Source organism: Giraffa tippelskirchi, chromosome 14 (genome assembly GCF_054371585.1).
Source record: "Giraffa tippelskirchi isolate mGirTip1 chromosome 14, T2T-mGirTip1v1.2.pri, whole genome shotgun sequence".
In the NCBI taxonomy this organism is placed as follows: domain Eukaryota; kingdom Metazoa; phylum Chordata; class Mammalia; order Artiodactyla; family Giraffidae; genus Giraffa; species Giraffa tippelskirchi.
Genome location: NC_137288.1, coordinates 43,139,985 through 43,166,064, shown reverse-complemented (window position 1 = coordinate 43,166,064; position 26,080 = coordinate 43,139,985). Strand labels below are relative to the sequence as shown.

The window sequence follows — 26,080 nt, the reverse complement described above, 5'->3', positions numbered from 1 at the left end:
CATGCTGGGAAAACAAAAGGAACATCTCATTCATGAATATAACTTAATGATTATTTAGTGCTTGTATCCTGAAAGATTCTTAACTTAAAAAACATAGGGTCTCTTTGTCCTATTGATTCTTACTGTCAGAAATAGTCAACCTCGTGGTGCCAAATTTAGTGGGAAAACTTATATTTTGGGTGGGGGAAAGCTATTATTCTTAAAAATTAATTTATAATGTTAGACATTCTCTTCTCTAAGATTTATTGAATTAAATAGATTTTGATGGAGAACAATATCTTTGATAACATGAGCTTTGTTTGGCAGACTGAAAAAATAGGTTCCTTTTGTATATTTAGTAGCTGAAAAAGAGTTGAATTGAAAGTTATAAAGTTAGTAAAGACCTGGGATTATAGTAAACCAGAGTCCTCCCATACATTTTGAAATAACAGAATAAAGAGTTGCCTTTAGAAGAATTTGGCATGGTTGTCTAGGGGAGAGGAATGAGACTTCATGGAGATGAAAGAAGAGTGGGAAAGGGGGTAGGGCACCTCACTTTCCAAAGGCTATTAAGATAGTAGAAATTGTCACCAGGAGGCTGACCATGTTAATTAAGAGGGTGCTAGATATCTGATCTGAACTGAGAGTGTTTTAGCCACAGCAGACTTGGCCTGGGGAAGGAGAGATTAAAGAGTCAGCACAGTGCTGAACATCAGATGATGCTGAACATCAGATAACATTTCCAGGTATCCCTCATGATTGAGAAGTTAGCAGCAGTTCTTTCTTAGGTGCTTTCAGTGCAAAAGGTCTGCGAGCTGTAGGTGCTCTGTGTGACACTGACAACTGTGTAAATATGAATCTATGTTTCATACTCACTGGAGACACTGTAGGAGAGAAGAAGGGGAATAGGTAAGTACCTACTATGTGTTATTCAAGTAGGGAAAACCACTAGACCATTCAGGTATGACCTAAATCAAATCCCTTATGATCATACAGTGGAAGTGAGAAATAGATTTAAGGGACTAGATCTGATAGACAGAGTGCCTGATGAACTATGGACGGAGGTTCATGACATTGTACAGGAGACAGGGATCAAGACCATCCCCATGAAAAAGAAATGCAAAAAAGCAAAATGGCTGTCTGAGGAGGCCTTAAAAATAGCTGGGAAAAGAAAAGAAGCGAAAAGCAAAGGAGAAAAGGAAAGATATACCCATTTGAATGCAGAGTTCCAAAGAAAAGCAAGGAAAGATAAGAAAGCCCTCCTCAGTGATCAGTGCAAATAGAGGAAAACAACAGAATGGGAAAGACTAGAGATCTCTTCAAGAAAATTAGATACCAAGGGGACATTTCATGCAAAGATGGGCTCGATAAAGGACAGAAATGGTATGGACCTAACAGAAGCAGAAGATATTAAGAAGAGGTGGCAAGAATACACAGAAGAACTATACAAAAAAGATCTTCATGACCCAGATAATCACGATAGTGTGATCACTCACCTAGAGCCAGACATCCTGGAATGTGAAGTCAAGTGGGCCTTAGAAAGCATCACTACGAACAAAGCTAGTGGAGGTGATGGAATTCCAGTTGAGCTATTTCAAATCCTCAAAGATGATGCTGTGAAAGTGCTGCACTCGATATGCCAGCAAATTTGGAAAACTCAGCAGTGGCCACAGGACTGGAAAAGGTCAGTTTTCAATCCAATCCCAAAGAAAAGCAATGCCAAAGAATGCTCAAACTACCGCACAATTGCATTCATCTCACACGCTAGTAAAGGAGTGCTCAAAATTCTCCAAGCCAGGCTTCAGCAATACGTGAACCGTGAACTTCCAGATGTTCAAGCTGGTTTTAGAAAAGGCAGAGGAACCAGAGATCAAATTGCCAACATCCACTGGATCATCGAAAAAGCAAGAGAGTTTCAGAAAACCATCTATTTCTGCCTTATTGACTATGCCAAAGCCTTTGACTGTGTGGATCACAATAAACTGTGGAAGATTCTGAAAGAGATGGGAATACCAGACCATCTGACCTGTCTCTTGAGAAACCTGTATGCAGGTCAGGAAGCAACAGTTAGAACTGGACATGGAACAACAGACTGGTTCCAAATAGGAAAAGGAGTCCGTCAAGGCTGTATATTGTTACCCTGCTTACTTAACTTATATGTAGAGTACATCATAGGAAACGTTGGGCTAGAGTTAGCGCAAGCTGGAATCAAGATTGCCAGGAGAAATATCAATAACCTCAGATATGCAGATGACACCACCCTTATGGCAGAAAGTGAAGAAGAACTAAAGAGCCTCTTGATGAAAGTGAGAGAGGAGAGTGAAAAAGTTGGCTTAAAGCTCAACATTCAGAAAACTAAGATCATGGCATCTGGTCCTATCACTTCATGGCAAATAGATGGGGAAACAGTGGAAACAGTGTCAGACTTTATTTTTTGGGGCTCCAAAATCACTGCAGATGGTGACTGCAGCCATGAAATTAGAAGACGCTTACTCCTTGGAAGGAAAGTTATGACCAACCTAGACAGCATATTAAATAGCAGAGACGTTACTTTGCCAAGAAAGGTCCGTCTGGTTAAGGCTTATGGTTTTTCCAGTAGTCACGTATGTATGTGAGAGTTGGACTGTGAAGAAAGCTGAGCGCCGAAGAATTGATGCTTTTGAACTGTGGTATTGGAGAAGACTCTTGATAGTCCCTTGGACTGCAAGGAGATCCAACCAGTCCATCTTGAAGGAAATCATTCCTGGGTGTTCATTGGAAGGCCTGATGTTGAAACTGAAACTTCAATATTTTGGCCACCTGATACAAAGAGCTGACTCATTGGAAAATATCCTGATGCTGGGAAAGATTGAAGGCAGGAGAAGAAGGGGACAACAGAGGATGAGATGGTTATATGGCATCACTGACTCGATGGACATGAGTTTGGGTAAACTCTTGGAGTTGGTGATGGACAGGGAGGCCTGGCATGTTGCGATTCATGGGATCACAAAGAGTTGGACACAACTGAGCAACTGAACTGAACATGTTGTATTTATTTAGCATACATATTTTCATTGCTATCTCTTTAAGTCATATTACTTTAACATGTCTTTCCAATTGTGTTTTTCCCAGGTCTCCTCCATCTTTGATTTCTTACTTAAATTTAACTAATCACATCACTTCATGTGTTCATGTATTTTCAAAGCAGCTTATTTTCTACCATTTTTAAAGTTTGGGAAAATAGCATTGAGAGACTTTCTTGCCTTTGATACTATTTATAGATATATAATTGAAAACCTTCAGTTTAAAATTTTTTCAGTCTTTTTAAATAAAAAAAGTGAAAGAAGTATCTAAAAGGAAAAGAAGGGAAGAGGAGCGATAGTTCTCATTTGCTTCTTAAGTAAAGGTAGTCTGACTGAATTTAAGCATCAAAACATGGAAATCTTCCAAAGCAGCTCAAGAATTCACCAAAATATAGCCTACTAGCCTTCTCCTTTTTTAATATTTTTTTGTAACTTAAAAACAAAAGCAAATAAAAATCCCAGGGATGAAAAGGGAGAACCATCTACTTTTTAGTTTAAGCCGTTTTTATTTTTTTCAGCAAGATACAAAGAGAGACCCAAACTTAAATCCAGTCAGAAAGTACTCTAGCTCAATTAAGAAAATTGACCTTGTTTCTGTTAGTTTTATTTTCATTTAAAGACTGTTTCTATTCAACGTGTGAAAGTTATTTAACAAAAACTTTTTTTTTTAAGATTGTGCTGTCCTGTAAACAAACTTGTAGATACTGAAGTTACGAGTGATCTATTAATGGGGTTTAGATAAATACAAATAAGTAGAATAGGATAAAGTGTTTTATTTTACCATACTAATATTTGATACCAAATTGATACTATGGTCTATAAGCTTAATACTGAGACATAATACTTATGAATTGAAAAATGAAGCACTTTGGAGCTTTATTTATATCCTGGATATTGAGAGAAGGTAAATGATTGATAACAGATTTCGTCAGCTGAAACATTGATATACTTTTTATGTTGTCGAGATATGACAAAGTAGTTCTATTTTGCTAGAGCTCACTTACTCAGTTATCAGTGTTGTCTTTTTTTCCTTTCCTGTTTCTAGAAAAGTGTGATTGCCTTACGACAACTGATGCCCAACGCCCAGAGCTTCATTCAGCAGTGCGTTCAGCAGACTTCTAGCGAGGTGGTCACTACTACCTGTACCACGACATCAACGCCTTCTCCTGTGGTAACAATGGCAGCTTCCTCCATCCAGCCTGAGAAGCCTGTTGTTGGTTCGGAAGCAGCGGTGCCTGGAGCTGTGTCCGTACAAACTCTGAAACCACTTGCTGGTCCAGGGGGAGCAAAAACTGGAGTCGTGACACTTCACTCTGTGGGTCCGGCTGCTGTGCCTGGAGGGACAACAGCTGGAACTGTCGTGCTGCAGACTCCCAAACCTCTGGTGACATCCCTGCAGAACACGGTGACAGCAGTCTCGCTGCAGCCGGAAAAGCCGGTTGTCTCCGGGGCAGCAGTGACGCTGGCGCTCCCCTCGGTACCTTTTGGAAAAACCTCAGCTGCAGCTGTTTGCCTTCCGTCCGTGAAACCCATTCTTACTTCCGCTGGGACCACGTCCGACAAGCCCGTCCTTGGCCCTCCACTCCAAATCAAGCTTGCACAGCCGGGCCCCATGCTTGCACAGCCAGCCGGTATTCCACAGGCAGTTAAAGTCAAACAACTAGTGAGTAACTTTTCATTTCTTCCTCAGTTTCTTCTTTAGAAAAAGTACGACATTCAGAAAACTGGCAAGACTAGTAAAATCAACCCCTTGTGTACCCTTGACCACAGTTGATCAGTTGGTAATGTTGGAACATGTTTGCTTTGTCTCGTTCCCTTCTATTCACAAACACGTACCTGATTTTTTTCCTGAACCATTTAAGAGTTGGTTGCAACAATTGTGACTTTGCACCATTAAATACCGTGTATGTCTTAAGGAAAAGAATCTTTTTCTTTGCATTAACTGCAACATACTACTATCACGCATGGGAAGTTAATACAGGCACAGTATTTCCTTTGTTGTCCCAACAAGGTCCTTTACAGCTAGTTTGCTTCCTGATGTTGTTTCTAGTAAAGAATTGCATATTATCCTTATTTGTCATTTTCTTTTTAAACTCCTTTAATCTAGAACAGTTCTCAGCCTTTTGTGGTTATTCATTATATTGTAATAATTTTAAGTGCTTGGGGCTAGTTTTTCAGAATATCTTTTTGTGTAATCATTTCCTCAAGATTAGATTCAGATTAAATATTTTTGCTAGGCTTGTTATTAACACATAGGTGATGTTACGGTAACATTTCTTTTAAAAATTGCTAAGGAGAGAGGGTGACAATGAGGGCAGTAGATGAGTAAGAAGTGGTGTTTTCTCCTGAACTCTGTAAGTTGGAAAGTTCTTGAGTAAAAGAACTTGGGTGAAATCTGCACTGTTTATCTATTCGTGTTTAGATAAACCTTACTCAAGACAAGTTTTATCAGAAGACTGAAAGTATTGTTAAGCTGTGGGAAAACAGTACATGGTGAATTAATTGAAAATTATGTTTTTTAAATAAAGTTCTTACCTACCTTATCCTATTACAGAATTAACTGTTCTTTTTTGATTTTTGGTGATTGCACTTGTTCTTTATAAACCTCCATGTTAACGGCTGTGTTTTGATTCTTTTTGTTTTAGTGTTTTCTGCTTTTTGGAGTAGTAAAATCTAAACTTCCCATCCTTGTTTATGTGAGCAGGACAAAACAGTATCTGTGGATGATGGTCTTTGAGGCAGAGGGCAAACCTTGGGTGCAGAAAGACGGTGTAGAATCAAAGAGGAAAGATCAGTTTGGACAGTAGTCAGACTCTTAATTTTTTTGTTTCTTCCCTTCCTACTCTGGCTCTGATTTTCAAGTGGAAAAATGTACCTGCCTCATGGTGTTTCTCTTAGGTGTCTGAATTTAATCTAAGAGATAAAACCTTTAGAAGCAGTGATTCTTAAACATCTATCTGAACAGCCAGGTTTGGTACGTGCTGGAACTGTAAATGCCCCTGTGGAAAGTTGCTTTTGGTAACGCTGAAGAGAATGGAGACCCTTAATGTCCCAGTGGAAGGTCGCTTTTGGTAACACTGGAGAGAATGGAGATCTTCTTTATGTGTCATAGCTGAGTCTTAAATCAGTGCTCATCTTTACTGAAAATCTGTAGCATATCCACCCCTAAGTGAAATAACACTTCATAGCTACATAGAGTTTTAAAAGCGTATCTTGTATGCAGTATGGATTTTGAAATAATTTTGATGAAGGTAGGACAGGGAGAAAACTTAAGAATCCCAGAATTTTAAGGGAACAGTGCTGACACTCAACAAGCAATAGATCTCACAGTAGAATCCATTGTCTTTCCCATTAGATTATGGTTCTCATGGCAAGAATTTCTAGGTTTCTAGAATATCTTGAAACAGAAAACTGTCAGGTAATAATATCTTGTGGCCTCCAAGGTGACTCAGTGGTTAAGAATCTACTAGCCATGCTGGAGGCACAGGTTGGATCCCTGGGTCAGGAAGATCTCCTCCTGGAGAAGGAATGACAACACACTCCAGTATTCTTGCCTGGGAAATCCCATGGACAGAAGAGCCTGGCGGGCTACAGTCCATGGGGTCACAAAGAGTTGGACATGACTTAGCAACTAAGCAACAATAATATTTTGACGGCATTTACACTTTATAAGCTTGACTTGTTATACATTAGAAATAATTTCAATCAAGAAAAACGTAACAAAATCCATTGGTAAATTTTAGGGATTTTTAAACTTCTACTTTCATTCTTAAAAGAATGGGAATAATTTAGTTTTCTTGTGAATTCTGCTTTCTTGTTTGGCCTTTGTTTCAATTTTAGTCAACAGATTTAATGTCAGTATTCCTACCTTCCTGTTTAAAACAGCAAAAACCAGAGCAGCTAGACTCTGAAGATGCATTGTAATCTGTTTTACAGCAGATTTTTACCTGGGGCACAAAACAGCATAAGCTGTTCTATATAGTAATGCCACAGAGAGGATTGAACTTGCATGTTCTTTCAAATCAACTAATTTAGAAAATTTGTATTACTTAGGTTTGAAATGGTATTACTCAGGTAGTTTAAGAATATCATCAGTGAGTTCATTACAAACCATAGTCCAATTTAATCCTAGGTTGAAGCAAGGAGGAAAACACTCAGGGTGCTAGAAACAGAAGACGGTATTCAAGGCAGCTTATAAGAAACATGGTGAATAATTTTTTAAAATGTGAGAATTTCCATGCTGGATCAAATCTGTAGTCCATAAAACTCAGGATGCAATCTCCAGTAATGGTCTGAACAATGCAGATGTGACTGTGTTGTTCAGTGTCAGGTGTAAAAGTTTGTGTGATTTATTTCCTTTAATAATCATGAATTTGAAAATTCCCGTTAGTACTTTATCTTTTTCTAGCTTGTACAGATTTTTCTGAAGAATTCTATAGGTTTTCTTCCTTCTTGATAAGATATTTTAAATGTCACACTTTTAAGTTACAAGAGGCTTCTTAAGCTACCATTGGAGGGTTTAGTTTTATCATGGATATTTCCCTTATTTCAGATGTATATTTCCCCAGGTGACTGTATTACTTGCATTTCTTTCTTAACAGAATTGTAGACATTTGATAAATAAGTGGCCAAATACATTCAACAAATCATTGTCCAACTACTACTGTTTTGTGGATATAGGAGAAAAACAACTAATTAATACATTATCAATGTGGTAATTTTCAGTTTTATTATACTGAAGTGAAACTGATCTCCTAAAATAAATTAACCCAGAATATTAGGAAAGATTTGTTGTTGTTGCATAGTATTTTTGTCTCATAGCTAACTAATTATTTTGAAGGAGAGCCATAATGAGTAGGAAACAAAACAAGGATTATTGTTTTATTGAGTCAAGTGGTTCACTCTCAGTTTCTTATTGGACTGACCTAGATCCAGACTTGAGTAATCAGTTTGTGGGGTTTTTTTCCTCCCCTTTTTTTGCATGCTGTTAAAAGAGTGAGAGGAGAGGTAGAATTCAGTTGTTGATTGTAATCCCACTAAGATAGGACTAACGAAAGATTGGGTGAAGAGGCTGAGTCCAAGTAAGGCCTACTGCCGTTTATTTGCCATATATAATTAGGAATTGCATAGAAAAATCTTCATGGGCTATAATTTAGTCAGAGTTTACATAACATTAGTCTTAACATAGGTTGATTAATGCCAGCTCCTTTAAATTTACTTGAAGAATATATATTTTTTTAGGTTTTATTTTGATACAGAGGCATCAGAATTCATGGAAAATAAACTGTTGAAACTATATTTACAGTGTATATGTTGCCTTATTTTTGCCTTATTCAAGAAAATGTTTTATTAAAATTTCCAAACATAGCAAAGTTGAGGTTTATCGTGAACACTGTGTACTAACCACCTAGATTCTACTGTTTATAGTTGCTCTACTTGATTTATCCATTCATCAATTATCTTAATTTTTGATACATTTCTAAGGCTTCTTCCTAAAATATTTTAATATTAATGTGCATATCATTAAGTGCCAATCAATATTTCTTTACTCTTTTCTTGGTTTTAGCTAAAATGTATATACTGTGACATGCACAAATTTTAAATCTATCATTGGATAAATTCTGACAGTGCTTAAAACAAAGTGAAAGTGTTAGACTAGTGGCTCAGTTCCATGTCTGACTCTTTGAGAGTCCGTAAACTGTACCCTCCAGACTCCTCTACATGGAATTCTCCAGACAAGAATACTGGGGTGGATTGCCATTCCCTTCTCCAGGGGATCCTCCTGACCCAGGGATCATACCCAGGTCTCCCACATTGCAGGCAGATTCTTTACCCTCTGAGCCACAAGGGAAGCCCCTTGATGATGCTTACCTCTGAACTCTGCTAAACTCTGTAAATCTGCTTTTCAGGATATAGAATGTTACCGTCACCTTGAAGTTTCCTTCTCTCCCTTCCCAGTCTGTCTCTACCTGCATACCTCCAGAACCACTGACTCTTCTAATAATAGCTCTTTGTTTTGCTTGCCAAGTAGGAGCAGATATATCATCCTCGGACCAATTTCCATCTCTCTTAATATCGGTCTCTGTTATATGCCTTATAGTCTAAAACTGTACTTTCTTTAAAAGAACACTGCTGAATTGTTTTATACTTTCTCACTCGTGGTGTTTTATTTTGTTCAGCAAGTGTGCAGGAATATGCTTCACATATGCTCTCAAGTGTTACAGACATTAGGACGAGGAATGATGGGGATCCAGGATTGTTAAATCAGTTGACACATTTGCCTCTTGCCATGTACATGAACTCGCACTGGATTGGGCCTAGATTGGGCCATGCACAGCCCTGGTCTTAGAGCCCGTGTGAAGGCTCACCTCCCCACCTGTTCTGTGCCAGGGTCACATACTGATGCTGGGTTCCTTTGGCCTTCCTACCCCATGCCTCCTGGCTGGTCCCCTAGAGGCCTGGAGCCTATATTCACCTTAAGGGCCAGCCTCTATGCTGTAATTATTATATTATATATATATATATAAAGTATCAAAAGTGGTTTGAAGACTAACTCAAATTTCTAATAACATTTTGTTACTACCTTTCATAATCAAAATATGAAAAGAATACCAAATAAAAGATATCAGGGAAGAAAATAAACAATAGGGAGTTAAGTCAGAGTTGCTAGGAGTATTTGTTTTGAATTTTCATCTGAATGCGTAAGTGGGACTCTGAATGTATATTACTTTGTAGAATTTAAATCTGATTTCTAGAACTTTAGGATACAGAAGTATGATCTCAACTGAACTACATCATTGTTTTCAAGGGTTCTTTCTTTCTTTCAAGAGTCAGTTATCATAGAATCATGGCAATTGAATTATTCCAACTTGTATTTCTCCTCTAGGGGCATTAGTTCCTGTATGATTATTTACTGGGATATTTTGGACTTCTTGTAAGTTACTTTTGTTTAGTAATATGCACTAGATTTAATTTTATTTGTAAAAGAATATAGAATAAATTATGGGCTTCTCTGGTGACTCAGACGGTAAAGAATCCACCTTTTATGCAGGAGACCTGGGTTCAATCCCTGGGTTGGGAAGATCCCCTGGAGGAGGGCGTGGCAACCCACTCCAGTATTCTTGCCTGGAAAGTCCCCACAGACAGAAGAGCCTGGTGGGCTGCAGTCCATGGGGTTGCAAAAGAGTCGGACACAACTGAGCGACTAAGCCCAGCATGTAGAATAAATTAAATACCTCCAGAATTCTGTCATGAAACTAGATCATTTATATTAGCCATATGTGAGTCTGAGGACTTAAAAATAGTTCACTGTCAATAGCTGGCTCAAATACATAGTGACTTTTTTGTCTTTGAAGTGAAAGAATGAAACTCTACTGTTCCGTTTTTTCCTTCTTTGAAGCTAAAAATAAGGCTCTGCTATTTCTTTAATTTCTCTTCTTTTATCCCCAACCCTCACCCTGTGGATTTCTTGAACTGTTACCTTGGAGAATGCCTTTAGCATTGCTATCTTTCAGATACTTTTAAAAAACAACTGATTGGAAGTCATATCTTTTAGAGGTATATTTTGAAATATTTATGGATTAAAAGATATATCTGAGATTTGCTTTAAAATAATTGAGGGTGGGGAGAAGTGGGTAGGGATAGAGATGAAGTAAAATTGGTCAAGAATTAATCATTGCTGGAGCTGGGTAATAATGGTATAGGTGTTTTCATTTTTGTTGTTGTTCCCTCTGCTTTTGTATATCTTTGAAATTTTCCATGGTAAGTTAAAAGGATGAAAATAAGATCTGTTTGGAGATTTAAATTGAGCTGTGTATAAGTTTAAATTCCACTCTGAAAATTACAGTGTGAGATTGTCATAGTTTTCACTTTTGAGCTAGATAAATTTACCACATACAAATTTAAACTTTAAGTAGACTTTGTTGTGATGCTGAGGTAAAGGTATGTATGGTTAAGTGAGGACAATCATTTGTTCTCTTGTTGCAGTTGAAAGTTTGTTCTTTTCTAAAGCAGGTCTAGTTGAAGGACTGTATTAATAGATCTCATTGTTTCAGGTAGTCCAGCAGCCTTCAGGAGGCCTTGCAAAACAAGTGACAACTCTTAGCCATTCCCCAGCATTGACCATCCAGAAATCTGGACAGAAGAAGGTGACAGTGAACACTACAATACCTACCAGTCAGTTTTCTCAAGGTAGATTATAACTAATCTCTGCCCCGTCATGTTGGGTTTGGAACATGATGGGTTTCTGTACTTTTTTTTTTTTTTCACCATTATATTCAGAGAAGAGAGATTTCTTTTAATTTGAGACCTATGAGAGAAGACTGAAAAATAGCTTTATTATATTCTTTGTACATAGCCACTTTTTAGGGATGTATGTTGTTTTAGATTAATCAACACCATTCATGGTATTTTGTAACTAGATAAAACAATCTACTAGTAAATACAGTACTTTTTTTTTAACTTATAAATTTTGCTATTGCCTTATTTCTTTTATTAAAAATGTGCCTTTTTTCTCTACATTTGGAAGTCAGTCTTACAAATTATAAGAGTCTTTATGTATTTTTAAAATCTACCAATACCAAAGATATAGTATAAACATGTTTCTGTCACTTTTTCTTCGTAGTATTTCTATAATGCTACAATTTGAGGAACATATGAAAAGAAATGGAGAGGTCTTGATTTTGTGATTTCTTGTGCAAGGAATAAATTAACTGTCATGTTTGAATTTAAATATAGTTCTAGAAAGCTTTGAAATTTTCTTTGATTATTCTATATGCATTGAAAATAGCTATTGTCCTGAATATTTTCCTAATGTGGTGTTATTGCTTTTTTTCATTTTACTTTTTCTTTCTTCTTTTGTTTTTATAGCTTCCATTCTAAAGCAAATTACCCTTCCAGGAAATAAAATTCTGTCACTTCAATCATCTGTTCAGAAGAACAAAATAAAAGAGAATGGAACAATATCCTTCAGGTAAAGAAATTAAATAATCAAAATTTTGTCTGATTTAAAAAATTAATATTCTTTTTGAAAACACTTAAGAGATGACAAAATAATACTTATATAAAATAAATTTAATGTTGCCTTTTGAAAAAGCTAACAGTGCTTTATTGAACATAATTTATAAGTAGTAAAGTGCACTTTACTTTAAAGATCTTAACTGTAGAGCTCAATGAATTTTGACAAATGTATACCTGTGTAATCTTAATTCAGACCAAGATGCTAAACGTATCCATCATCTTTATGCTCCTTTCAAATCAATTACTTCCAACCCTTGCCTCTGGCAGCCACAATTCTTATGTCCATCACCATAGATCATTTTTGTCCATTTTTGAACTTTACATAAATGGAAAATTACATTGTCTACTTTTTTGCATTTGACTTTTTCACTCAACATGTGTTTGAGATTCATCTACATCATTTTGATTATTAGAAGATGGCTCTTTTGTTCTGGTGAACAGTATTCATTATCTGGATGTAAATTTGGATATTTGTTTTCCTGTTGATGGACATTGAGTGGTTCCCAGTTTTTAAATGATTCTATAAAGTTGCTGTAAACATTTCCATACAGAATTTTATGTGAACATAGGTTTCATTTCTCTGTAGTTAACATCTAAGAGTAGTATTGTGGGGTCACTAGATAAGTACTATTTAAGAAACTATCAAACTGTTTACCAGTGGGACTGTACCATTTTTCATTCCCAGCAGCAATGAGAAGAGTTCCACTCCAATTTTAGTACTTGTTATTGCCAATTCTTTTGACTTTTACCATTCTAAGTATACAGTGGTTATTGTCACTGTCATTTTAATTTATATTTTCCTAAAGAGTTAAGATGTTGAACATTGTTCTTGTGCTTATTTGCTATCCTTAACACTACCTTCTTTGGTGAAGTGACCTTTTGCCCATTTTTCTTTTGAGTTGTTTGTTTTTCTGTGATTGCATTTTTAGAGTTCTTTATATATATTCAAGATCCAAGTCATTCTCTTACCAGTGTCTTTCACAGAGCAAAAGTTTTTAATTTTGCTGAAGCCCAGTTCATTAATATTTTCTCTTGCAGATTATGCTTCTGATGTTTTATATGAGAAATGTTTGTGTAACCAAAGACTATAGAAATTTTCTCCTGTTCTTTGTTCTAGAAGTTTTATAGTTTTGTGTTTGTCCTTCTTGGATCAATACTTCTTAATATTCACCAGTTGCTTACTTAAAAATCCGTTTGTGGATATTCTATTTTCTTCTTTATATTCTCCGATTTTTAGTTGCATTATTTTTCACAATATGTAAGTATTTGTACATTAATCCCTCCTTCGTATCCCTAGCAATACTTTAGTTGTAGTTCTACTTTTATATTAAAATGCTCACCTTCAGTCTGTTCTCTGGAGTTTTCTCAGTCATCTCTTATTTGGATGAAATTAATTGAATGTGGTCCATGCTTTGATCTACCAGGACACCTCTTTAGTATTTTTTGACTTGGGATGTACTTAGTCTTCCTGCCGGTGGTATGTTTCATCCTTTATCCTGCCACTAGGTCTCTGGTCTCTCTCGTGCAATTTTTATTCAGTCTGCTTTTGCCCAAAACCTTTTGAGATAGGGTGAGTGAGTTGAGGAATCAGTCGCCATTGGATAAGAAAGTGTGCACTGGAAATTGTTGTTTTGCTTTTTCATTTATTCTTGTTTTGAAGTTTGGATATTCTCTGTCTTCAGTTTGTGCTGAGGCTAAGGTGTTTGTTCTGTATTGCTTGGGGAAGTAAGTGTTGGAAGATGGTGACCTAGGCAGTCATCATTGTCTTCCAATGCAGTGAGTTTCGACAAAAGACTAAATTCATGTACCAAGTACCTCAGTCAAGATACATAGAATATTTTCAATACCCTGAAAGCCTTCTTTGTGATACTTCCCAGCCAGTCCCCTCATTATACCTTAGGCAGCTACTGACTGGCTTCTTATCATTGTTGATTTTTCTTTCCTAGGGTTTTAAATAAGTAGAATTGTATAATTTGTATTCTTTGCTTGGTTTCCTTTGCCCAGCATAATGTGTTTGATATACATCCAGTGTTGTTGCATGTATTAGTAATTTGTTGCCTTTCATTGCTGAGTAGTAGTCCACTGTATGGTGCGCTGCAGTTGTTTGCACGGAATTGTTTATCTCTTTAGCCATTGGTGGATATTAGGGTTGTTCCATGTTTTTGGCTGTTTTGAGTAAAGCTGTTAGAAACATCTGTATCCAAGTCTTTGTATGGACATAAGTTTTCCTTTGTGTAAATATATGAGCAAAATTGCTGAATCATTTAGTTGGTTTCTGTTTAACTTTATAAGAAGCTGCCAATCTGTTTTCCTATGTGGTTGTACCATTTACAGTCCTACCACAAAGTATTTGTTCCACTTGTTCTATATCCTTGCTCAGTGGATGGTAAATCAGGTTAAACCTGATGGCAACCTGAGTTTGTGTTACTCCAGAGAAGATCTGTGACTGTGTCTCATAGGAACCAGGGAGGACTTGGCACCATGTTAGCACCTGTTCTGGAGAACTTGACTTAGATTCTCCACTCTAACAGAGGCCAGAAAACTAGTGCCAGCCTCAGGCATTTGCCCTTGAGGCAGTTCTACCTTAAGAGTGTGCTCAGTGCTTATTTTTACTGGTACTTTTTGACAACTTCTGTGCGCCCAACATTGGAATGAGAACGTCTTAAACTTGTCTAAATTAGAATGCCATATAACTTCTCATGGGTACATCTAGTCCACTTAATGCCTTATGTGAAAGTGTCACCATTAGCATTTTCTTTGGGTAATTTCTAGCTTATTACTTTTGCTCATTCATCTATTGAGTGTTTTTTGCTTTCTAGATTTATATGTTGGAGGATAGTTGTTGTTTTTTTTTAATTTCCTGGCCACACTGTGTGGCTTGTGGGAACTTAGTTCCCTGACCAGGGATTGAACCTGGGCCCTCAGTAGTGAAAGCATGAAGTCCCAACCACTGGGCCCTAGGGAATTTTGGAGAGTAGTTCTTTGTTGCATATGTTATAAATATTTTTCTCCCCGTCTTTTGTTTAACTTGTAATTTGTCTTTGTAATTTAAGATTTTAAATCACAAAACTAGTTTTATCAGTCTTCTCCTTTATAACTTTTGAATTTTGCATTATTCTAAGAAATCTTTTCCTATTCTGAGCTCATAAGGATGAGCTTCTGTATTTTCTTCCAAAATATCTATACACACCCCATATATGCAATAGACCTTTACAAAATCATCAGTAGTGCTTGATTCTATCTTTGTAAATAGCTGAATAACCTTTTCCTGGCTGGGTTGCTTATGTCAACAATAGTTACTGAAGATTTCATCATCTGTACTTTTCTGATTTGAAATGCTACTTTACCTTTCAGTAAATCCCCAGTTGTTCAAGGGTATATTTCTAGAATTTCATTCTACTGCTGTTTTTGTTTTATTTCTGTGTTAATTTTTTTGCGTTTTCACTTATCTTACTTTCATTATTTTTAAATCTGTTTGGATAAATTCTCTATTCCTTTTGTATCAAAAATGTCTTGACTTGTTCTTCTTTTACACATAAATTTCAAAATCAGCAGGGCAGTTCTTTTAAAATTTTTTGTTGAGATTACCTTGAGCCATAGTTATATTTGTTAGAATTCAGTAAGGTTGTAGCTAACAGAAAAGCTGAAGAAAACTGAAGAATAGTGGCATAAGCAAGGTAAGATTCTTTCCTGTATTTAGGAAAACTGGAAGCAGGCAGACCGTTACAGGCGTAGCGTTCTCTTGGTGTTAGGGACCCAGGGTTTGGCTCCCTTCCTTTCAGTTCCTCATACACACTAGGCAGGTCCCACTGTCCAGTTTTTAGATGTGATATTCCCTTCATTTTCTTTCCCCATCTTCATATGGACCAATCTAGTTTAAAAGTTTCTGTTTATAACAATTATTATTAATATTTCAGTTTAAAAGTTAGCTGATTAAAGAGTCTTTGCTTGGCCAACCCTGTAAAGTAGCTTTTTCAGTCACATCTGCTGTCTTGAAGCACTTATCTATAAAGTTACTCTATTTATTTGTTTACCCTTCTTTATGCTCCCCAATCTCTCTGAGAGTTCATTGTAACTTTACCATTGTGTACTTAATGTGTAGAATAATGTCTTGTTCATAACAAGCATTAAAATATTTGTTGAAATAATGAATTTCAAAAACGAACAGGAATATCTATAATCTTAGATATAGTCTATTTTTAAGATAAGTTTTGTTTTAGCTCTAAGATGCACTTTTCATTTTTGTATAATACGTTCTAGTTATTTGGGTCATATGTGACTTTATGCATATCTTTTTATAGTGATGTCTTTTTGTTAAGTTTGCTTTCTCAGATACTTAGTATTAATATCACTTCACTTACTGTTTAGGTAAGAGACTCTATTTAGGTAAGAGAAGGTAATAGTGTATGGCATTAGAGCTTGTCTTGACTTAATTGGATGAGGTTAATAGCAGAGTGATAGCTGCTTGTATTTTCAAAACTACTTGTTTAAGTGAAAATAAAATTTTTGTGACTTTTTCCCTGTGTAAATCGTATTTTCTGTTGTGCTTGTCAGTACATCTGGGATGAATAAGGGAAGCTATATAGTGTTTAAACACCAGAGGGTGCCAGAGACTCGTGTTTTATTTATATTTCAGAATCAGAAGTGACAAATATTACAGTACCTCTGCATGTTTGTGTAGTTAACTTTATTTAAATTGGAAATTTGATGATAAGGAATTATTGTTGATTTTTTTGAAGAGGTGATACTGTCTTATTATTAAAGTTTTTCTTTAGAATCTTTATATTTTAGAGAGATAATAAAATATTTGTGAATGGATAATATATATCTGTGGATATTTATGTATACATGTATAACTTAGGAGGTATTATAACACCTAGAGGTTAAGTGGTTTTTTTAAATTTGCCTTAAAAGACACTTAGAAAATAACATAGGACAAGGTTACATACTGTTTGTACAGATATTACGCCACCAACTTTAATGTCACATTTTCTTCTTATTGCAGGAATCAGATTTTCTAGTGCAGATTAAACATGTGCTCTATCTTGATTCATATGTAATTAATTGTTTTATTATGTATTTATACATAATAACAGATGGTTAATCATTCCAAGGAAGGACTTAGAAAACTGTCTCTGGTGATGAAATCTTGGAAGGACAGGAGACGGAAGAAACACCCTTCTGAGCTGTGCATATTAACTCTAAATCTAGGGTTAAATTCAACAAAAAAGTCTTGGAGAAATTGCCTTTATGCTAAATCTTGTTAGACATTAGGTTCTTAAATATTCCTTACAGCGAAATTATGTGAATGAAGACTTAGAGATGTGGTTGTGAAAGCTTTCAAAATTATTAGCCAGATTTTATTATAGTAAAATGCTATTTAGGAAAAATTATCTTTGTGCTTACGTGCAGAATGAACTGGGAAGGAATATACTCTGAAGTAGTTTCTAAAGTCACTAAAGTTTGAGAAATACTGCAATATCCTATGCTATGTTGCTTAAAAAGAAGAAACATGATTTCCCATGGGGAAAAATACCTTTAAAAAAGCATAAAAGGAAGAGTAAGCAGGATGTTGTGTGAGTTTATATACTGGCTGTGGTAGGTAATGCAGAGATTATGCTCAAAGGTGATGAAACAAGAATATTGAAGGTAAACTTATTTTACCAGGGATTAGTAACCTAAAGGAAGAACTTGATGTTAAAATAAAAAGAAATGTACCTTCGGAAGTTCTAAAGTTGTAGCAATTGGACAGACACTTTAAAAGTATGAAAACAAACTAACATTTCAAAAGTAGGCAATTGAAGTCGATCTGGAATACAGATGAGGCATTGACAGCTGGAAGATAATAAAACAAAAGGAGCTAAGACTAGAACAAGAAAGGAAGAAAGGCCAGGGTCAGTAGGAGCTATTTTATGGTGAGAAATGGGAGGGAAGAGTGTGCTAAGGTAAGGTCATTACCTGGAAAGCCTTGAATATCAGGTTGAGTTCATGGGATCATGAAATGTTTTGTTAACAGGAAAGTAATGTGATTTTTTTTTACTACAGAAGAATTAGTCTGATGCTATTATAGATCTTAAGAGGGTAGAAGAGATTTAAAAAGGTAGGTGCAAGCAGTGGTTAACTTTATTAAAAGCTGAAGAATTAGATCAGTTTCAGAAGCCAGAATGCAAGCCAGGTGATGGGGTAATAATTCTTTAACTTTTGCATGGTAACCTATTGCTCTGACAGAATCTTGAGTTGGAAGCCTTTCACTGTTAAATTTCCTTCTTGTATATCTTTTAGAACGAAACAGGCTTATATCTTTCACAACACCTTCATTAAAAAATATACTGCATCAGACCAGAGGTCTTGAAGAATGATTCAGAGATTCTCACTTTCTTTGCCTCTAAAATTAAACCAACCCAGAATCACAATTATACCTCAGCAGCAAAGCCTTTGTTACTGCCTTGGCCTGTCTTTTTTAGCCTTACCAACAATGCTGCTATGACATTGTGTTGTCTTTGCTTTCCTTTAGTCTGCCTCCTCTCTTAGGGGAAGTTTTAAACGGTTCAGGTACTGTTGATTGTGGTTCTCTTTCCCCTTCCCTCCTTAGGGTCTCCCTCTCTTCATCTTCATGCCTCCCTCTGTAACCATAGCAGCTGATAGCTGAACTAGAGGGAGCTGTGTTCAGCTTGGGGCCAAATAGAAGGGGCGGGGATGGCTAGGCAAGAACAAATCTTACTGGGTGGTTAGCTCCCTGCTGATTTCAGAGAAGAGCTGCAAGAAGATTCTGAAAGACATGGGACAGTCTCTTCATTGATGAATTACATTCAGTTCTAGTGCTGTGCATGGGACTGCAGGTAACAGGAGGCCCAGTCCTTGTCTCTCCAGTCTGTATGTGAGATTTCAGCAGGGGCTCAGTAGGAACACTCACCTATGGAAGCAAAGTGCAGTGTAGAGGGCCTGTGTACCTGGCACACAGCTGACATTGTGACCATGCCGTGTTGTGTGCATGTGTGTAAAGGCCGTGTGCTGTGTACCTTAATAAGTCTGGGGTATTTTTAAGGGAAGGATGAGACCATGTTCTGAACTTCATTGTATTTCTCTGTCTTCAGTTTTCTTTCTCTGTTTATTTATATATTATTTTTAAAATATCACTAACTATTTGATTGAGTAATCCATGTGTATAGTACAACATTCAAAGGGTAGAAAAGAGTACATATTTGCGTGCTAAATCACTTCAGTTGTGTCTGACTGTTTGCAACCCTGTGGACTGTAGCCCTCCAGGCTCCTCTGTCCATGGGATTCTCCAGGCAAGAATACTGGAGTGGGTTGCCCTGTCCTACTCCAGGGGATCTTTCTGACCCAGGGATCGAACCCATGTCTCTTAATCTCTTCTGCACTGGCAGGCAGTTTCTTTACCACTAGCGTCACCTGGAAAGCTCCTAGAAAAAGAGTATGATGTGATATAAAATGTCTTCTTCCTACTCATGCTTCCCAGTTTCCCCCTCCAGAGATGAATTTCTTGTGTATCCAGAGATATATTATGCGCATATAGTGTATATATTTTTTCCCAAGGTACAGTCTGTTCTATACCTTATTTTGTTTAGTTTTTCTCATTTCGTAATACACCTTGGCATTTGTTCTGTATCTGGCCAAAGTGTGCTCCCATATTTTTTTAAGTGGCTGAGAGTGACATTAGAAAGTACCCTAATCAAAGTTATTCATTTTTTAGAGGAAGAAAATTTTGCCCTAAAGGTGTTAAATAACTGGTTGGGATTCTGTTTCAGGGTGAACAGAGTTTTCAATCGAATGTACTTGGCCCCCTTTTTCTTTTTTAATAGATGGTTTTTTAGTGCAGTTTTAGGTTCACAGGAAAATTGATTGGTATGTTGTAGAAAATTCTAATACATGCACAGCCTCACTCATTACCAGCATCCCCCATCAGAGTGGTCTGTTTGTTATGATTGATGAATCTGCATTGAAACATCATTATCAACCAAAGTTCATAGTTTGCCTTACAATTCACTCTTGTTGTGTGGTACATTCTGTGGGTTTTTACATTTTCGTGTAATGACATATATCCCTCATTATAGTGTCATACAGGCACTATAATTTCACTGTCCTAAAAAGTCCTCTGTTTTCTGCCTAGTCATCCTTTTCTGCTAACCCCTGGCAACTACAGGTCATCTTATTGTCTCCATAATTTGCATTTGCCAAGATGTCATATAGTTGGAATCATCAGTATGTAGCTTTTTCAGTTTGGCTTCTTCACTTAATAATGTGTGTTTAAGTTTCCTCCACATCTTTTCTTGGTATGGTATGTTTCTTTTTAGTCCTCAACAATATTCCATTTCTGAATTCACTACAGTTTGTCCAGTCACCTGCTGAAGGATGTGAATTTTCAGTTCCTTTGGGTTAGTACTGAGGAGTATAATTGCTGGATCATATGGTAAGAGTATGTTTAGTTTTGCAGTAAACTGCCAAACTGTCTGTCATGGTAGCTGTACCATTTTGCTTTCCCTCCAGCAATGAGTGAGAGTTCCTGTTTCTCGACACCCACATCAGCATCTGGTGCTGTCAGTGTTCAGGGTTTTGGCCATTCTGATAGGTGTGTAGTGGTATCTCATTGTTTTAATTTGCGTCTCCTTGATGACATTGGATGTGGAACATCTTTTCATATGCTTGCCATCTGTGTATCTTTTTGGTGAGTTGTCTTTTAGGTCTTTGGCCCATTTTTTAATCTGTTTGTATTATTATTGTTGTGTTCTAAGAGTTCTCTATATAGTTTGGATAACAGTCTTTAATCAGATACATGTTTTGCAAATATTTTCTCCCAGTCTGTGGCTTGTTTTTTCATTTTCTTGATACTTGGTTTTTAAAAAGTGTTTTTTACTCAGACCTTCTAAAATTTTTTTTTTTTTAACTTGGATCTTGGTCCACCTTTAGGTTTACAGTTTCTATTGTACTCACATTTAAACTTTAAATGTTCAGATGTTTCTAGATTACTTCTTTGTTTACATAGGTGGTAAATTAATTCTTAGAACCATTCTCAGCATCCGATACCTCTGACAGTACCTCTGTGACATTTGATAAGGTGGAGACCAACCATTTTTATACAGTTTCTTTATATTGCATATTTCGTTTGGTTGATTTGAGATACTAATTTAAAAAGTTTTCTTTTCCCTGTTACAGAGACACAGTTTTAAAGGTTAGGCTTTTAAATATACTGTTTAGGTTGTGGAACCATATTTCTTTCTCTTCACTTGCAACTGCTGTGTCTGGCACTTAACTTTCTTTCATTTAGTTTGAATCTCTTATACCTATGTGAGTAGGGTGTCTTCCCCTCTCTTACCCCTAACATGCTGCTTTTTAAAGTTGAACACCAGAGGCTTTCATATCTTAAACACTTAACTAGTATAGTTTATTTCCGTCTTTTGTACACAAACGCATTACTACAAGGAGGTTCATAAATCTATTGATGTGAAACCACATAATAGATCATTTGGCCCATGCAATATATCATTTTTATAGAATCATATTTGTGTAAATTGTTATGCATTGGTACGTGAGTTATGGTCAGTGACATACCTCTTATTATGTATGGTGTTAAGGATGCCATTAGAATTTTAGTATATCTTTGATCTTTCTCTTCTCTCTCCTTAAACATAATATACTCATCTTAGTACCATAGCCATGTAGCAATTCTATCAGATAGAAGCAACTATTTAATTTTGCTGACACAATGCAAGGAGTGCAAACATACTTTGTGTTCTTATATGTATGTCTTTTACATATGTATGTATAATTTTATATCTTAAATATTAGCCCTTTGCAGCCATTTGCCTGAGGAGGTGGCTTAATGAAATCAATTGGTACAGATGGAGGACACCAAAAGTCTGAAGCAGAAAAACAAAGCTAGTTTTAACCATATAGTTTAAGAATAGCTAGTCTAGAGAGATTCTTCTCAAGGGCCTTTTCATGGGTATGGACCTTTCAGGATCGAAGGATTTCTCCTCCTCAGTGGACCAGTGGAGCACACTGGGGATATTTTAGGGGATTTTAATCATCTTGGATGAAAAAAAAAGAAGCCTGTTTTTATTTCATTCTCTTTCATTGGAGGCAGTTTGTGGATAACTTAGACTAACTTCCAAATCCCTCTTTTTTGAAAAAAAATTATTTATTTTTAATTGGAGGGCAATTTTTCCACAATATTGCATTGATATCTGCCATACCTCAACATGAACTGACCACAGGTATCCTGTCCCTGTCCCCACCCCAAAACTCTCTCCCACCCCTCTAGTTGTCACAGAGTACTGGACTTCAGATCCCTCTTAATGCATCTTATTTACTAAACTGAGAGAGGGAGAGATGGGCACCAGGAGACAAAGGTGCCTGCGATCCATCTTTCTGATATTAAATGTACTAGTGGTTGAAAGTGAAAATGAAGTCGTATCCGACTCTTTGCAACCCCATGGAATGTAAGCTACCATACTCCTCCGTCCATGGGATTTTCCAGGCAAGAGTACTGGAGTGGGTTGCCATTTCCTTCTCCAGAGGATCTTCCCAACCTAGGGATCAAACCCAGGTCTCCCGCATTGTAGGCAGACGCTTTACCATCTGAGCCATCTGCCAGCCGAGACTAGTGGTTAGAGACACCAATTAATTTTAAAGACTGACAGAGAGGGATAGCCATGCTTCACTTCTCTTGCTTGGATAAATTAAGTAAAATAATTGTCTTTAGTTATAAGGAGAGATCTACACCTTTGCTCTTTGAAATCGCTCATTCACATATCAGCACCACCACCAAAAAGCTTTTTTTTTTTCTATTAGAGATGAAGATGACATCAATGATGTGACTTCCATGGCAGGGGTCAACCTCAGTGAAGAAAGCGCCTGCATCTTAGCCACAAACTCTGAATTGGTTGGCACACTTGTTCAGTCCTGTAAAGATGAACCATTTCTTTTCATTGGAGCTCTACAAAAGCGAATTTTAGACATTGGTAAGTATGATTATTGACCTGATAAGACTATCTGATCCAAGGAAGATGTTGTCAAGAGATAGATAGCCTGGGTTGGTTTTTCTGGAAACTGTGAAGCTTAACAAAAGCCCTGGAAGTAATCAAGATTTCATGGGTGTTACGGAAGAAGTATTTTATTTTAAAAATTATTAAAGTAACTTAAATCATACAACCTATGGTCTCTGGTATAGGTAGTAGTTACTATCATAAGTATATAGATATGCTATGCTATGCTATGCTAAGTCGCTTCAGTCGTGTCCGACTCTGTGCGACCCCATAGACGGCAGCCCACCAGGCTCCGCCGTCCCTAGGATTCTCCAGGCAAGAATACTGGAGTGGTTGCCATTTCCTTCTCCAGTGCATGAAAGGGAAAAGTGAAAGTGAAGTCGCTCAGTCATGTCCAACTCTTAGCGACCCCACGGACTGTAGCCTACCAGGCTCCTCCGTCCATGGGATTTTCCAGGCAAGAGTACTGGAGTGGGGTGCCATTGCCTTCTCCTGTATATAGATATACTTATGATGTATTATTTTTTTCCTGTGCTGTTCTTCCTTGGTTGGCCTTTAGGCATGTAATTTATGTTACAAATTTGTGTTTATGAAACAAAGAAATAGCCAACGAGATTAAGTCCCTTTTTCCTCATCTCTACCCTGGAACTCAAACCCATCCTTACGGTTAAAGAGTGAAACTACAATATCAGAGTTCTCTCTGGCCAGTAGTTGTTAGATGGCCTGAAGTTTTTGAAAAGAAGTGGTAGAGAATACCTGTTTTATTCTGGAGCCAAACACATTTTTGTTAATAGCAAATTCACAGTGGTAATTGAAAAAGGAGACAAATTGAAGAGAGATTGCTGTGTGTGTGTCTTCTCATTTCTTGTGTCCTGACCCAGGGACTTGCCAGAGACTAACTCTCCTCCTTCACCCATGTCCAACTTGAGGGTCCAGTACCAGTGACCTTTTAGTATGCTTGAGTAAGAACCTTTGCATTCTGTGTTGAAGGCTTCACACAAAACTGTGGAAGTTTCAGATGTTTGATACATCCATGGTATATTTAAGGACTATAAAATGCATTGCTGTTACATATTCTAAGTCTACTTAAAAATTACTCAGTAAATATTTGAGCTCCTACTGTATGCTGTACAAATTATCACTTTTTTCACCTCAGTATATGTATCCTTTTATTTTGAAAAAGTAGAATTTACATTAGTTCAAAAGGATTGGAATCAGAAAAGCTAATGTAAAATGTTTGTTTGCTGTTTGCTTGCGTTTTGTTTGACTGCTCTCCTCTCCAGCCCTCCCTCTTCCTCTTTCTTCCCTCCCTCTCTTTCTTTCTCTTTCGTTTTCTTCATTGCATACTGTTTTGTACTGTACAGGAGGTGGTGCCTTAATTTGGGATTAAGCCTAAGCACATACCTTTCTGTGATGGCTTGGGAAATTTGCTGGTGTTTTAACTGCTTTTAGCCACATAATTATTTAAAGCTCTGGTGGAGCACAAGTAGATTTGTACTTAATTTTATCAATTCCCTGCCCCCTTCTAAATTTTATTTCGAGCTTGATTTAGACCTTGACTGTATGATAGGAGAACTTTTAGTATTGAAAGAACATTTTTGATCTTTTAAGACAGAGGTTGACAGGTTTGTTTTTTTTTCCTGCAAAGGACCAAACAGTAAATGTTTGCTGTTTTGTGGGCAAATATAGTCTGTGTTGCAACTGCTCACCTCTGCTGTTATATTACAAAAGAAGCTGTAGACAATATGCGAACAAATAGGAAAGACTGTATTCCCATCAAACTTTATCTATAAAGAGAGACCAGATTTAGTTTGCTAACCTCTGCTTTCAAGGAGAATTCGGGGGATAAGTCTTTGTATTTTCAGTTCTTAATGATAAAACTCAAACTTGTCACTTAATATGATGGAAAATTGTAAAATTTCTTCCCCCTAAATTACCTAAGCTTTTAAAACAAAAACCATAGAGTGAATGGAATTATATATTTCTAGGAATGGTCGTCATTTATAATAAAATTCCATGTTCACAGAACAGGTCAGAACCAAGATCATTTTTTAATAACAGGAGTTATAAATTAACCCAAAGAATTTGGGGAGAAACATTTTCTTACTTGAATATGGTAGGGGAGTAAACATGCCAGTGTTCTTCCTTTTTTGCCAATTACCTAAATTAAATTACACAGACTTTCTGTAAAATCACATAGTAAGCTTTGGAATACCAACTTAATCTCCTTAATCAGTTAATGATGAGTTTACCAAAGAGAGTGTTTTATTTTAAAGTGAGACTTTAACTTTGTAACTCTGTCATGTTTTATCATCAGCTTAGTGAGGATATTAGAAAATTTGATCATTCACTAAGCCCTGAAATTGTTTGCAACTCCCAACACTTGTTTATGTTTAGTATTTTAGAAATACGGATTTTTCTTTAACTTAGGCTTCTGTTTTATACATATGAAATTAATCAACTGACATGTCATCCTCTGCATACCCATGTTTACTTATAATTTTAATCACTGTATTGTTTTGAAATTGTATTATTGCTGCTATACAAGGCCCCACTATTTATTTATGCTGCTGCTGCTAAGTCACTTCGGTCGTGTCCGACTCTGTGCGACCCCATAGACGGCAGCCCACCAGGCTCCCCCGTCCCTGGGATTCTCCAGGCAAGAACACTGGAGTGGGTTGCCATTTCCTTCTCCAAGGCATGAAAGTGAAAAGTGAAAGTGAAGTCGCTCAGTCGTGTCCGTCTCTTCGCGACCCCATGGACTGCAGCCCACCAGGCTCCTCAGTCCATGGTATTTATGCTGATGTTTTAGTCAAGTAGATTTGACTTTCCAGTTTTTTCCCCTTCCTTGAATCGTATATTGGTGATGAGTCAGTTTTGCTACAAAGTAATGAACTACATTTTGAAGGTTCAGTACAGGTGAAGCTGAATCGTTTTATATCCTTTTTCTGTCTGGTTTAACATAGCCCACGTTTTGAACTAAAGTTCAACATTTCTTATGGCAGCATTTCTTAT

The 26,080-nt window shown here is 36.8% G+C and overlaps 1 protein-coding gene across 6 annotated transcripts in view; it reads left to right on the top strand.

Annotated features, from left to right (window-relative positions):
• Positions 1-26,080, top strand: part of TAF4B (TATA-box binding protein associated factor 4b) — a 187,915-nt gene that overhangs the window by 20,253 nt on the left and 141,582 nt on the right. For 5 of the 6 annotated variants that reach the window (XR_014074863.1, XR_014074862.1, XM_081562719.1 and 2 more), the window contains exons 7-10: positions 4,087-4,704; positions 11,096-11,231; positions 11,910-12,012; positions 22,872-23,041. Coding sequence is in view for 4 of the 6 variants with exons in the window: in XM_081562719.1 (XP_081418845.1) it covers positions 4,087-4,704; positions 11,096-11,231; positions 11,910-12,012; positions 22,872-23,041 (1,027 nt within the window). In the remaining 2 variants the exon portion in view is untranslated. Of the gene's footprint in view, positions 1-4,086; positions 4,705-11,080; positions 11,232-11,909; positions 12,013-22,871; positions 23,042-26,080 lie in introns of all 6 variants that reach the window. The other variant, XM_081562715.1, reaches the window with a different exon arrangement.